Source organism: Agaricus bisporus (genome assembly GCF_000300575.1).
Source record: "Agaricus bisporus var. bisporus H97 unplaced genomic scaffold AGABI2scaffold_2, whole genome shotgun sequence".
Lineage (NCBI taxonomy): Eukaryota > Fungi > Basidiomycota > Agaricomycetes > Agaricales > Agaricaceae > Agaricus > Agaricus bisporus.
The window spans coordinates 76,860-88,644 of NW_006267355.1; the positions used below are offsets into that span (position 1 = coordinate 76,860).

Sequence of the window (11,785 nt, forward strand, 5' to 3'; positions counted from 1 at the left end):
TCGTCAAAATCATGCAAAAATAATACTACGGAAAACTAACTGCGCGCTTATTTTGTATTCTAGATAGAATAAAAAGCACGAGGTCGCGCTAACATCATCGTCCGCCTATCCTCCCAACTCGATTGATTTATGCTGTTAATTAATCTGGCGCATGAAGCGTGAAAAGTACACCAATTGATTAAAGCAAAAAAAAAAGGTCAAGAAGAAAAGGAGTGTCGCATTTTATTCGATTGGCTTTGGTTCCTCTTCCATTGTTGAGGTGTTCTAGCCATTCGGTCTACGCAAAAACGATCTCGGAAATCGGGTATGGTGTAGCAACATCACGTTCAAACAGCTTTATGTCGCGGTAGATGCGACACGACATCGAAGCCATGAGCGGTGCAAAGAACACCGTAAGTATACTTTTCAATATCGGAGGGGTGAATGGAACATATAGAACAATTCCACCCGGGTAAAGCACGAGTAAAGCTAGCCTTAATCAAAACATGAATCCAAGTGTCAATCAAGAGTAAAATATCGGTAGTACTGACAAGAAATACTGTTGACCGCCTCGCAAGACAGCTTGAGATAAACGAGGTAGAGCTTTGCCCGTAATGAAGCGTTTCCACCCCATTTCGCGATCAATGACGACGTGTGCTAGTCCGATTTTATACGAAATGGCGAGGAACACAGACGAATCGTAGGCAATAGATGTGGCCATGGCGAAGAACATTAAAGGTTGAATATCCGAATTCTTGAAATGTTGAGTATTCGGGATATAAGTTGGTTTGATAGAAAATGACAGGCCGCATACGGTTCCAAGATATGCTATCCAAAAGAATGTGAAGAACTGTTGAACTCTGGGGCAGTCTGCATAAACTGCGCGAACGCGCTGTAGGAATAGGTATGAGGAACATCCAATTGACATCCCGCAGAGAGTGGTGCTCGAAATAACCAGCGCATGGATGTTGTGGATTGGCATGACTATAAAACGGTGTCATCAACGAGTCAAATCCAGCACTACGGTTGAAAGCACAAACTCCTGCAGATGACGTCGATCATGACACGTGCTAAAGCAAAACCTCTACAAAAATTGTTGGTATCGTTGAAAAGTAGTATGACACAATATGTACTGACCTAGAGAAAATGAAACAGAATATAGAAATGCGCAAATGACAGCGCCTCAAGACTTTTATATCATCGGGGAGAGTAGCAAGTATATCCCAAATGGTTGCCTTTTAAACGAGGTTAATCAATTAATGAAAGGGAAAACACGAAGGAGCAAATGAGGGAAACTGACACCTAGGAGGACGAGGAGAAAATTCCTTCCAGTCTCATATTCAAAGGCTTCCTGAGGTGAAAGATGATTGAGGTAGGTATCTGGATTGTAGAATACAGCGGTGGGTGCAGTGGGTGTCATGATGAAGAGCACGGTTGAACTGGCTTCACGGGAGCGCTAGCCGACCTCTTTATGTTTGATCATCGATGATATTATATCAATGGTAGTGCCAGCTTCGTTCAACTACATGTTGATGTTGTCGATAGATAACGGGGCGAACCGAGGTGTCTCGCAATGATGATATGTTTGATCACCGATAATAGAACCAAGGTCTCACAATAATCTCTCTTGTTCAAAATTCGCGAAACCTTTACTAGTGTTTTTCAAAATCTCAGCATAATTATCTTGAGTGTAGATCTCTCCGAAACAGTATTAGTACCAGTCGCCATATCCGAGCTTTGAATGCACCGGCACGAATAATCACAAAGCATCTCTGATTCCAAAAATAATCATCATCATTTTTCAGCGCTGAGCGCTGATGGTTCATGGGGGATTACTATTAATATAGGTCCAGCAATGTATCATCCAAACAACAAGTATTTTGAATGTGGCCGGATCGAGCAGTTAGAGATAAGGAAGAGCTATTCTAAAAAATGGGAATCATACGAGATCAAACTTAGTGAGAGTCCCAGGGCGGAAAAGTCGGAGCCTCAGGGAAATAATATAACGAAGTCGGGTAGCCCAGACTTGCGTATCTTGTCTGAATTATCTGCACAGTCTTCCTTGTCCCTCACCGGTCAAATCAAAGCGTCGAGATAGGGTAGTAAAATACGTTGTGAACGCTCACAAGTGCACACACATGGCACAGGCACACACCCAAGAAATCACACCTCGCTCATTCCTCGCGCAATGTTCCACAAATCTCATTTCAGTCAGTACATAAACCAAAATAAATCATATTCCACAAAACCCATTCCAACAACCAATATCAATTACACAGAACGAAAACAACACTCAAAAAAAAACTCTACAATCGTACACACATCTTATTACAAAAAACCCTCTTTCCTTCTTATATTACATTAATCCCAACACATATCAATAAAAAAAAAAAAAAAAGTAAACGTCATAATTTCATTTTCTCCGCTTCGTCTTCCCTCCCCTCGTATTCACACCATCCTCATCCTCATCTTCATCCATAACCATATTCATCACATCCGATTTCCTCTTCCTACTCCCATTCCCATTCGTCGTCGTCGAAGTCGAAGTTGTAGCAGCACTCTCCTCTTCCTCTTCATCCTCTTCTCCAAATCCACTCTCATCCTCACCATGACCTTGTTGCGAAGTCGAAATATTCATATCCCTCAAAATCGAATCAAAATCCAATTCATCCAACCCCTCCGTCGTCGTCGTCGTCGTAGTCGCATTCACAGGTACACCACCACCACCACCCACCCCATCCAAACTCCCACCACCACCACCACCCGCATCCGCACTCCCCAAAATCGGTCCCAACTGTTCAATCCAATTCTTCATCTGCCTATCCATCTCCCCCACCTCCTTCTCCACCTCCTTCGTACTCCTCACCTGTCTCTCAATCAACGACCCATGAATATCATCAACATGAGGAGGAGGAGGAGAATCCAAAGTAACCAACCCTCCTCCACTTTCATCGTTTAACGAATGATGTAATGAATCTTGAAGTAATCCAAAAGGCGATAATCCAGACTGTTGTTGTTGTTGTTGTTGGGGTAATCCAGCTGAAGGAGGAGGCGACAAATTCTGTAAAAACGACGCAAAATCAAATCCTCCAGGTGTAGGCGGAGGCGGAAACGTCAATTGATTTCCCGTTGTCGACGACGACGATGATTGTCCAGCTTGAATTTGTCCAGGTTGAACAACACCTTGACCTCCAAAATCACCACCTTCGAACCCCAAACCCAAATCCTCGCCATGCTCAAACCCAACCAAAGGTTCATCGATACCCGTCGTCGTACTGTTATTATTATTCTGTGCCAAAACAGCCAACAAATGCGTCAACTGATCGTTTGGAATTCCATTCCTCCCTCCCAACGCGTTTGTCCAAGATTGATTAATTTCAAAATTATTATGGTGGTGAGTGGGTGTAAGAGCGCGGTCGAGTACAGGTGGAGGGGGTGCTGTTGGCGTCGAATCAGGCCGGTCCTTGGTCTCGCGGATAGCACTCTCAGAAGGCGATGGCGAAGGAATCGAAATGGGAGTCTCAACAGCTAAGAATAGTTTCAACATAGCTGCGGAAAAAAGAAGAAGAAGTAACCTACCATAAGCGTCATCATCTTCTCGAATGTCCTCCACTTCGACAATCCCGGGCTTTCCAGACCCTTCGCTGACTTTCGCTCCTTCAATCATGAGTCTTCCAGTCGAACTTTGTCTTCTTCGAGGAATGACAGCTCGATTAGCGTCACTGCCTCTCATCAAATCATCCAATTCGTCCGAAGACGCATTTCTCTTACTATGATGACCGTTTCCAGAAGAGTTGGAACCCGCATGAGCACTGTTTCCAAACACACCAGCCAAGAATTTGAGAATACGATCAATGAGTTCTTGTTGTTTCTGTAGTTTGTTACGAGCGACGAGGGATTCGGAATAGAGGAGTTGATTGTTTTGTTTGAGTTCTGTGAGTTCGGAAGAGATGGTGGTTTGGTGACGTTTGATGGCGGCTATGCCTTGGAGGATGGAATGCATGTCGAGAAGTTGACCTTGGGTGAGGGAGAGGGTCGGGGACGGAGAGGATGGAGCATCAGGAACATTGGATGTGGGGGTATTGGGATCACGGAGATTGACAACGCCGTCTTGAGGAGCAGCAGTCGATTGTTTTTTGCGTTGAATGAGACAAAGTAAATCGGGTTGATCACGACGAAAGTTGGGATGAGAAAAGTTCCAGTATTCGGTGTCCGAGTCTGAGCGAAGAACACCTTGTTGGAGATGAGGAATTTTGTGAAAGCCGTACATGTTGAGTTGGCGGACAAAAGAGGAGAAGCGTTGGTGTTTGAACCAGTGGCCGAGGACTTCTCGTGCGAAGCGTTCGTGGTCGAGGACGAAAAAGGAGTCGCCTGCGTCTGACCAGCATATCAGATCCCGGTCCTTGTCGTCGTTGACCATTCTGGGAGTGGGATTAGCAGAGCCATGCTGTTATCTGGCCACTCACTGGTAGAGTTTTTGTAGAAAAGCCGGGACGATCTGGCGAGCAGCCCTGGGGACATGGGAGGGAAGGCGGGCGAGGGCGAGATGCGACTCACTGGCCATGGCGCATAACAGAGAGAAATCATCAAGGTCTGTCTTATAAGAGTGGGTGTCAACAAGTACAAACATCTACAGCAGCCGCCCCAGCACTGTCCAGCCCGCACACAGCAGACCCAGGGGAGGAATGAGCCAGCAGAGCAGCCAGCGCGGCGTGCTCACACTCTGCTCTACCTTGTGCACAAATCCATCCACCTGGCTGGCCAACTCGGCCCGCGTCCCCGAGTTGTCGATGACCAGCTGGGCGTACTCGATCTTGGACGAAATCGCCATCTGCGAATTCAGCCGCGCACTCGCCTCTTCTCGACTCGACCCATCCCGCGACATCAACCGCACCAACTGGATGTCTGCAGAACTGTATCCTACTGTAAGTCGACGAAAGTAGAGTATCACAATCCACTCACCAGTACACGACCACGACGAGGCCGACATAGCGCCACAGTCCACCCTCGATCAGCAGTGGCACATCCAGCACACACCATTTCTCTCCCCTCAACCAACACCCCACCACCTCCCACACCATCCTCCACCGCACCGCAGGATGCACAATCCCATTCAACTCTTTCCTCTTTTCCTCGTCATTAAACACAATAGACCCCAGTTTCTTCCGATCCAGAGTCCCATCCGGCAGTAAGATGTCTTGACCAAATGCGCGTGTGATCTTTCGTAGAGCGCGAGTGTGAGGTTGGACGACTTGACGCGCGATGACGTCGGCGTCGATGATGGGAATGTGGTGTGTTTTCAGTATCGCCGACACCGTCGATTTTCCGGTGGATATCCCGCCTGTGAGACCGACGACTGGCAAAAATTGAGAGTCTTGCTTTTTAGTTTGTGTGTGTGAAGTAACATACCGAGCATGGTGTGAAGAGGCCAAGCGTGTGAAATCCCAACTCATGACCGCCAACGATGACCATCCCCTCGTCCGACACATCCAATCCCTCAACACCGCCCTCAACACCCACCACACCCACACCACCCACAATACCCAATCTCAATCCCACCTCATCTCTATTCTCGAACACGAACTATCCACTCTCCGCGCAACGCCTCTCCCCCCATCCACAGAATCCACCATCAAAATCAACCAACTCTCCCTCGCTCTTCGTACTCTAAACGACAAACTCGATACTACAGAACGTTTATTGGTCGAACGAACTCGACAACTCGATCATGCCCTTTCTGATGTATCATCAGCATATGATGTCGCTGCTCGTCTTCATGCCCAAAATCAAGACCTCCACACGGCATTACGGATGGAAATAGAAAAATCGAGAATGAGTGAACGTGTGATTCAAGATTACGCTGATCTCGTTCGTAAACTCGAAGGACGTCGTTCCTCTATTCCAACTATCAGTAATATTCCTCAAAACGACGAACAACTAGAAAAAACTCGACTTCAAAATCAATTATCGGATTGTCAATATGAAATATCGGTGCTTCAAACTCGATTAGAAGCTCAAACTCAAACGAACTCGGATCTTATTTCACAAGTTTCTCAACTCCAAGTTGATATAGATAAACACGACAGAGATGACGATACAGCTTCCAAAATGGTTTCCCGCTACATGTAAGTTGAATACCTCTTCTCTCTTTCGTCCATACTCACCAATTCCAAAGGAAATTCTCTCAACAATCCACCAACGCCCTCCAAACCACTCTCACCTCCCTCCAACACCGTCACACCACCACCCTCACCTCCTACACCTCCCAAATCCATCTCCTCCACCATCAAATCCAAACTCTCACCTCTCTCACCGACCAACTCCGTTATCATCTTTCCAAAGAGCATTTCGGTAGACGTTGGGAGACGAGGATGAGATTACAACTTGTGAGGAGGGAAGAGAGGTGTGTTGAAGGGTTGAAGAGGTGGTTGAGGAGGAGTGAAGAACGTGGTGAGGCGGGAATGATGGAAATGATACAAGATGCGAAAATTATCATTGATCAATTGGATGCTCCTCTTCATATCGACGACCACCACCAACCCATATCAGGATCTTTGGCAAGAATTATCATGATGCAAAGTACTATTCAAGATTTACTGGATCGATTGAAGGATGAACAGGAGAGGAGAGTTGAGTTGGAGGAATGGGTTGGGAGTCGAGGTTTCAGGAATGATCAAGTTGAAAATGGTGTCACACTTCAAGATCAAGACGGTGTGGTGTCGCCTTTAGAACCCATTATCGATCTTTATGGTGAACGCATATACCCAATTTTAGAAGAATCACGGGTGAAGGATGAAGGAGTGGTAGAGAAGGAGGTTGATACAGCTTCACCACCATCAATAACGTCGCACGATACTATCGTTGAAGTCATGGTAGAGCAAGATGTAGAGAAGCAGACTGATACCGCTCTTGATATCCCACCACCACCACCACCACCACCACCTCATCCTCTCCTCAAATCACTTCACGAATCTCGAAATCGATACACCCATATCCAAAATTCATTTCAAAACTGTCACATCGCCCTCGAACACCTCAAATCTCATCTCACATTGCCTGTTCATAATAATGACTTGCCGTTTGACGCTCTGAGAGTTATCGTTCAACGATTGGATGATTATACAGAAGATGTTCGTGTTGAATTGGAGATTCGAGTTTTGGATGAAGATGTTTTGGGGAGAGGTTATGAGACTTTGTTGATGTGTTCTCTTTCTCCTTCTAGTGGTGGTGAAGAAGGAAAATGGAAAGAGGAAGAAGAAGAAGAAGTGTTGGCTTTTGTGAATGGGACAGATCCGAGTATTGTGAAAGCGATGAAAGGGTTTGAGGATAAGGTGAGGGATTTGGAAGAGGATGTTGGTGTGATGAAGAAGGTTGTTTATCATTCGATTGATGATGATGATGATGATGATGATGATGAAGAAGAACAGACGATGAAGAAGAAGAAGATATCGACAACTGATGATACTCTTTCTACAGAAACACTCGTAGCAACTCCTCCTCCTACATCAAGATGGATAACATCTTGGATATCACCTATACCACCACCCTCACAACAAAGATCATCATCAATTTTAAGAAGAACAGTATCTTCCCTTGGACTTTCTCCTTCCTCTATTTCCTCATCTCATAAAGGGGTTATACATGCAAAAATGAGTACGGGTGAGGTTATCCAACATTTACAGTTGAAAACGCCTATGCCGGAATTAATAGCGACACATGAGCATTCTGGGTTTGGTGAGAAGGAGGAATGGGATATGGTTTCGAGGTTGGGATCTCCTGTTGCTGCTGTTACGTCCAGGACGAGGAGTTCGTTTGCGATTGGGATGGGTGTCGTTGGCGGTGGTGGTGATAGAGGACCTCGTGGTAAGGGAAGGGGAGGAGGGATGTTGGGATCGGCGATGATGATGGGGGATATGGGAAGGAGACGTGTGGTTTCTACGAGTGTTGTGACGAATACTAGTACTGGTGGGATGGAGATTTCGAAAAAGATGGGAGTGGGAGAAGTGGGAGAGGACGTTGATTAGATTCTTTATCTTTTTTCTATACTAACTTACTAAGTTTTTTTTTTTTTTTGAGGATTGGTTTTGGTTTATTGCATCTTTTGTTTTGTTTTTTTAGGATGGACAGTGGCAGGAAACTTTCGTTTTTTTGTCGTTTTTACTTATAGGTATCTTTATTTTCGGTTTTGGATCTAGAAGGGAGGACGTAGAATGAATTCTTTTTTTTTTTTCGAGCTAGTGGTTTGAATTTTAGCTTTGTCCCCTCTGGACAACCTGCCTCTTGTATTATCACCCATCGGTCCAGGTCCGCGGATCAGTATTCATAAATGTATGCATGTACATTGTCAAAATCCCACTTTCAGATTCCGAATGTATGAAAAGCCTGAGAGAGGGCGTTTTGCTAGACGAACATGTCTACAATGTCACGAATATTGAGAGGCGCGGAGCTTGATGGTTACTTAGCTCATTTATATAGTGGCGCTGATCAATCTTGGTTCAATCTTAGTCTATTCTGTTATCACCGTCCGATTGTAGCTTAGTACGATTATGGTGTGGTGTGCCTTGCAATGTGCTCAGATTTTGGTGTTTTCACGCGGAAAGGCACAACACTGCACGGCCCTGCCTAGTTTTTTTTGCCTGCTAGCTGTCAATACACGGCATAAGAATCATGATGCTCCAAGTTCGCTGCCAGCAGGCTGCCAGTGTGTTACAAACATAAGTGATGGAACCCCAGATATTCCTTTGTTCGGAAGGACTCGGCGATGATTCGCGTTGATTGGATGTTTTTGGCTTTCCTATGATGAAATCTCAAAAGGTCAATATTTCGAAAAAAGAAAAAAGGTCGGGGGAGAAAGGGTTCGGTTTATCTTCTTATAAGATAGAAACAAGAAACCGATCACCATGCGTACAAATGAAGTAGACACGACGTCTGTATGGAACGCCGAAAATTGGAAGAATATTGTTTGGAAAAAGGGAAATAGTTCACCCAGAAACCTGGCAGGTTGACCGGTGCAATGAGCTTTCACCTCGGCACCGTTGAACCGCGTTTCTTTTATGATCTGAATAGTACCCACGCGGTGGTGTCGGCGGGGCTTGTCGGAGCTACACTTAAGACCACTCAACCAACGCTCATCGACACCTTAACTTGTATTTAAAGTGGTTCGTTTGGTTGTCCATGTAAATCTGATCCGATCTTCTTCGCTCCCCTTGCGGCATTCTTCAATGTCTTATTTGCTTGATGCGTCAGCCGGGTTAATCGGCGTTGTTCTCATATGGCTTATGTTGCGCCAGAAGCCCAGTGCACCTTTGCCTCCAGGTCCAAAGGGTTGGCCTATTGTGGGCAATCTATTCGACATGCCGAGCAGTCGTGAATGGGAGACCTTTACACAGTGGGGAGAGAAATGGGGTATGTATGATAAATTACAATCATCTCATCGTTATATGTATAATTTCTGATTGGACGCAGGTGATATGGTATTTTTATCGGTTTTGGGCCAACCAACGCTCATCTTGAACTCTGCAAAAGTCGCGAGAGACCTTTTAGATAAGAAGGGTCACAAATACTCTAATCGTCCTCATTTAGAGATGTGCAATCTCATTGGTTTGAACAATGGCCTTGTATTGACTAATTACGGACAACGATTTCGCAACCATCGTAAACTTATGCATCAACTGATTGGAAGCAATCTTTCTATGTCAAGGTTTTATCCTATCGAAGAAACAGAAACTCAAAAGTTTCTCAAACACCTGGCATCTACACCACAAGATCTGGCGTCACACATACGAAGGTTCGCAGCGTTTTTTTGCGGATTCCAATGTAGAAGTACTCATTTGTGAGATATCAATAGGACCGCTGGTGCAATCATTCTCCGCATCTCACATGGCTATGAAATTCAAGAAAAGGACGACCCAATTGTTAAAATTGTCGAAATCGGCACTGCGCAATTTTCGCTGGCTTCTGCTCCAGGCACATTTATCGTGAATCTAATTCCAGCATGTAAGCCGCCAAGAAAAGCTTAAATACAAAATGCGAATCGCTCCGCTCAATTCTTGAATTTAGTGCGTCATCTACCAGATTGGTTCCCGGGAGCGGGTTTCAAACAGACCGCTCGGGAATGGGCAAAAGACTTGTCCAACATGATTGAACGTCCTCACCAATATGTGAAGGAGCAGATGGTGAAAACTCCCGTGTTGTTGGATGCTGACTGCACTTGTTGACATAATCAACAGGCATCGGGAACTGCAGAACCTTCTTTCACAGCCGATCTTATGGAAGATCCGAATGTAACACCTGAACGAGAGGCCGACATCATGTGGTCTGCAGGCTCTTTATACGCTGGCGGAGCGGATACTGTAAGTCTCCATATGTTTCCCCACACTATGAACCGGCAATTTTGTTGGTTATAATCGAATGCGTATCGCCTGGTGGTTTTTCTCCACTGCAGTCTCCAGTTATACATCCATCATTAGGCTAATGTCTGATGTAGACCGTCTCAGCCCTCTACGCGTTCTTTAAAGCAATGACTATCTATCCAGAAGTAGCTGCTGCTGCTCAATCAGAACTCGATACTGTACTTGGGCCGACCAGACTTCCCAGCTTCGCAGATAGAGAAAACTTGCCTTACATGAATGCACTTGTGTCGGAAGTTTTACGGTGGCACTCTGTAGCGCCTATTGGTATGTTGTCGCTTTGAATAACAACAAAACGATGTGACTGAATTCTCGGAATAAGGTGTTCCCCACGTCAGTACGGAAGACGACAACTGCAATGGATATTTTGTACCTAAAGGTACTATCGTGATCACCAATATATGGTTTGTTTGTTTTTTAAAGGCGGCCCGCTTTATCATGAATGTAACAAACTCATAGGAAAATGTTACACGACCCAAACGTTTATTCGAATCCAATGACGTTCAATCCTGGACGCTTTCTGGGACCCAAGCCTGAACCTGATCCCCGTGAAGCAACCTACGGATTTGGAAGACGGTAAGTTCAGTCATATGTTTTTTATACCGAATCAACTATCTATCTTCTCCCCACAGAATTTGCCCAGGTGATGCTCAATATTGTTGCGAAGTTGACTCCGTTGAATTGACCAGCTCTGTCCATTTCGTGCTATAGGTCGTGTGTTGGCCGATTCATCTCTCTTCATTTCCTGTGCAATGGCCCTAGCGACATTCAACATTACTAAATACAATTTAAACGGCGAAACTATGGAGCCCATTGTTGACCAAATCTCTGGCACGATCAGGTATGCAGAATCGGTCTGCGTTGTAATTAATTTCGGTCATTTACGAAGATTAATTCAGTCATCCAACCCCATTCAAATGTGTAATCAAACCACGTTCAGAAAAGGCACTTGCTCTCATCCACGGTGAGATCTGAGAAGAGCCCAAGCATGCTAAGAGCCCAACTCCGAAGTAATCTAATTGAATTGAATGCTGTGTCTATCTCCAAATTGTAGCGTCATAGTATTATCGTGCTGCGGTGTATCACATCACTACCATACCAAAAATACGACGTGGTCGAAATTCATGAATGATTTGCCACTAATCTTGATCATCTAGTGCCCGTACCTTCCATCCGAAACATTTTAAGGCTGGTCGACAAGATCAGGGAGAATGTTATCTCCGTGACACCGGGATGCCGTATTAAAGCTATCCGACTGCACTTGGCATGGAGTTGATCATGGGTTCAAGTTCGGCTAAGTCGCCATATGCATCAATAGTCATTCAATGGCAACTCCGTCGTCAACAGACATTGTGGGGCATGACACTGAGCAGCAGCCAAGTGACATGTCCATGTCA

General features: G+C 45.2%; 5 protein-coding genes across 5 annotated transcripts; 2 read left to right on the forward strand and 3 right to left on the reverse strand.

The window, feature by feature from the left end:
* Positions 1-277: 277 nt before the first annotated feature.
* AGABI2DRAFT_114766 (hypothetical protein) lies at positions 278-1,399 on the reverse strand (the record flags this gene model as incomplete). The annotated part of the gene is made up of 6 exons (XM_006457658.1): positions 278-473; positions 531-733; positions 794-963; positions 1,020-1,063; positions 1,117-1,214; positions 1,280-1,399. The coding sequence occupies 6 exons, from the start codon at positions 1,397-1,399 to the stop codon at positions 278-280; spliced, it is 831 nt and encodes a 276-aa protein (XP_006457721.1).
* Positions 1,400-2,392: 993 nt separating this feature from the next.
* AGABI2DRAFT_176339 (hypothetical protein) lies at positions 2,393-4,540 on the reverse strand (the record flags this gene model as incomplete). The annotated part of the gene is made up of 3 exons (XM_006457659.1): positions 4,446-4,540; positions 3,559-4,400; positions 2,393-3,507 (listed from the first exon to the last, which is right to left on the reverse strand). Exons 2-3 carry the CDS (start codon positions 4,397-4,399, stop codon positions 2,393-2,395), a joined length of 1,956 nt encoding a protein of 651 aa, XP_006457722.1. The 5' UTR covers position 4,400; positions 4,446-4,540.
* Positions 4,541-4,554: 14 nt separating this feature from the next.
* AGABI2DRAFT_190158 (hypothetical protein) lies at positions 4,555-5,406 on the reverse strand. Its single transcript, XM_006457660.1, has 3 exons — positions 5,389-5,406; positions 4,942-5,335; positions 4,555-4,892 (listed from the first exon to the last, which is right to left on the reverse strand). Exons 1-3 carry the CDS (start codon positions 5,393-5,395, stop codon positions 4,610-4,612), a joined length of 684 nt encoding a protein of 227 aa, XP_006457723.1. The 5' UTR covers positions 5,396-5,406; the 3' UTR covers positions 4,555-4,609.
* Positions 5,407-5,430: 24 nt separating this feature from the next.
* AGABI2DRAFT_198692 (hypothetical protein) lies at positions 5,431-7,349 on the forward strand (the record flags this gene model as incomplete). Its single annotated transcript, XM_006457661.1, has 3 exons — positions 5,431-6,104; positions 6,155-6,639; positions 6,754-7,349. Coding segments are annotated over 3 exons (1,755 nt in total), but the record flags the coding sequence as incomplete, so codon positions are not given.
* A 1,746-nt stretch (positions 7,350-9,095) lies between these two features.
* On the forward strand, positions 9,096-11,363 carry AGABI2DRAFT_198695 (hypothetical protein; the record flags this gene model as incomplete). Its single annotated transcript, XM_006457662.1, has 11 exons — positions 9,096-9,384; positions 9,445-9,766; positions 9,827-9,975; positions 10,039-10,154; positions 10,209-10,331; positions 10,466-10,655; positions 10,711-10,792; positions 10,848-10,964; positions 11,021-11,031; positions 11,100-11,229; positions 11,288-11,363. The coding sequence occupies exons 1-11, from the start codon at positions 9,201-9,203 to the stop codon at positions 11,361-11,363; spliced, it is 1,500 nt and encodes a 499-aa protein (XP_006457725.1). The 5' UTR covers positions 9,096-9,200.
* Positions 11,364-11,785: the final 422 nt, after the last annotated feature.

Bases quoted from the DNA above. Each gene is read 5' to 3' on its own strand.
- AGABI2DRAFT_190158 (XM_006457660.1), bottom strand. The intron at 4,893-4,941 runs GTGAGTGGATTG...AGTAGGATACAG, and splicing joins CTCGTCGTGGTCGTGTACTG to TTCTGCAGACATCCAGTTGG.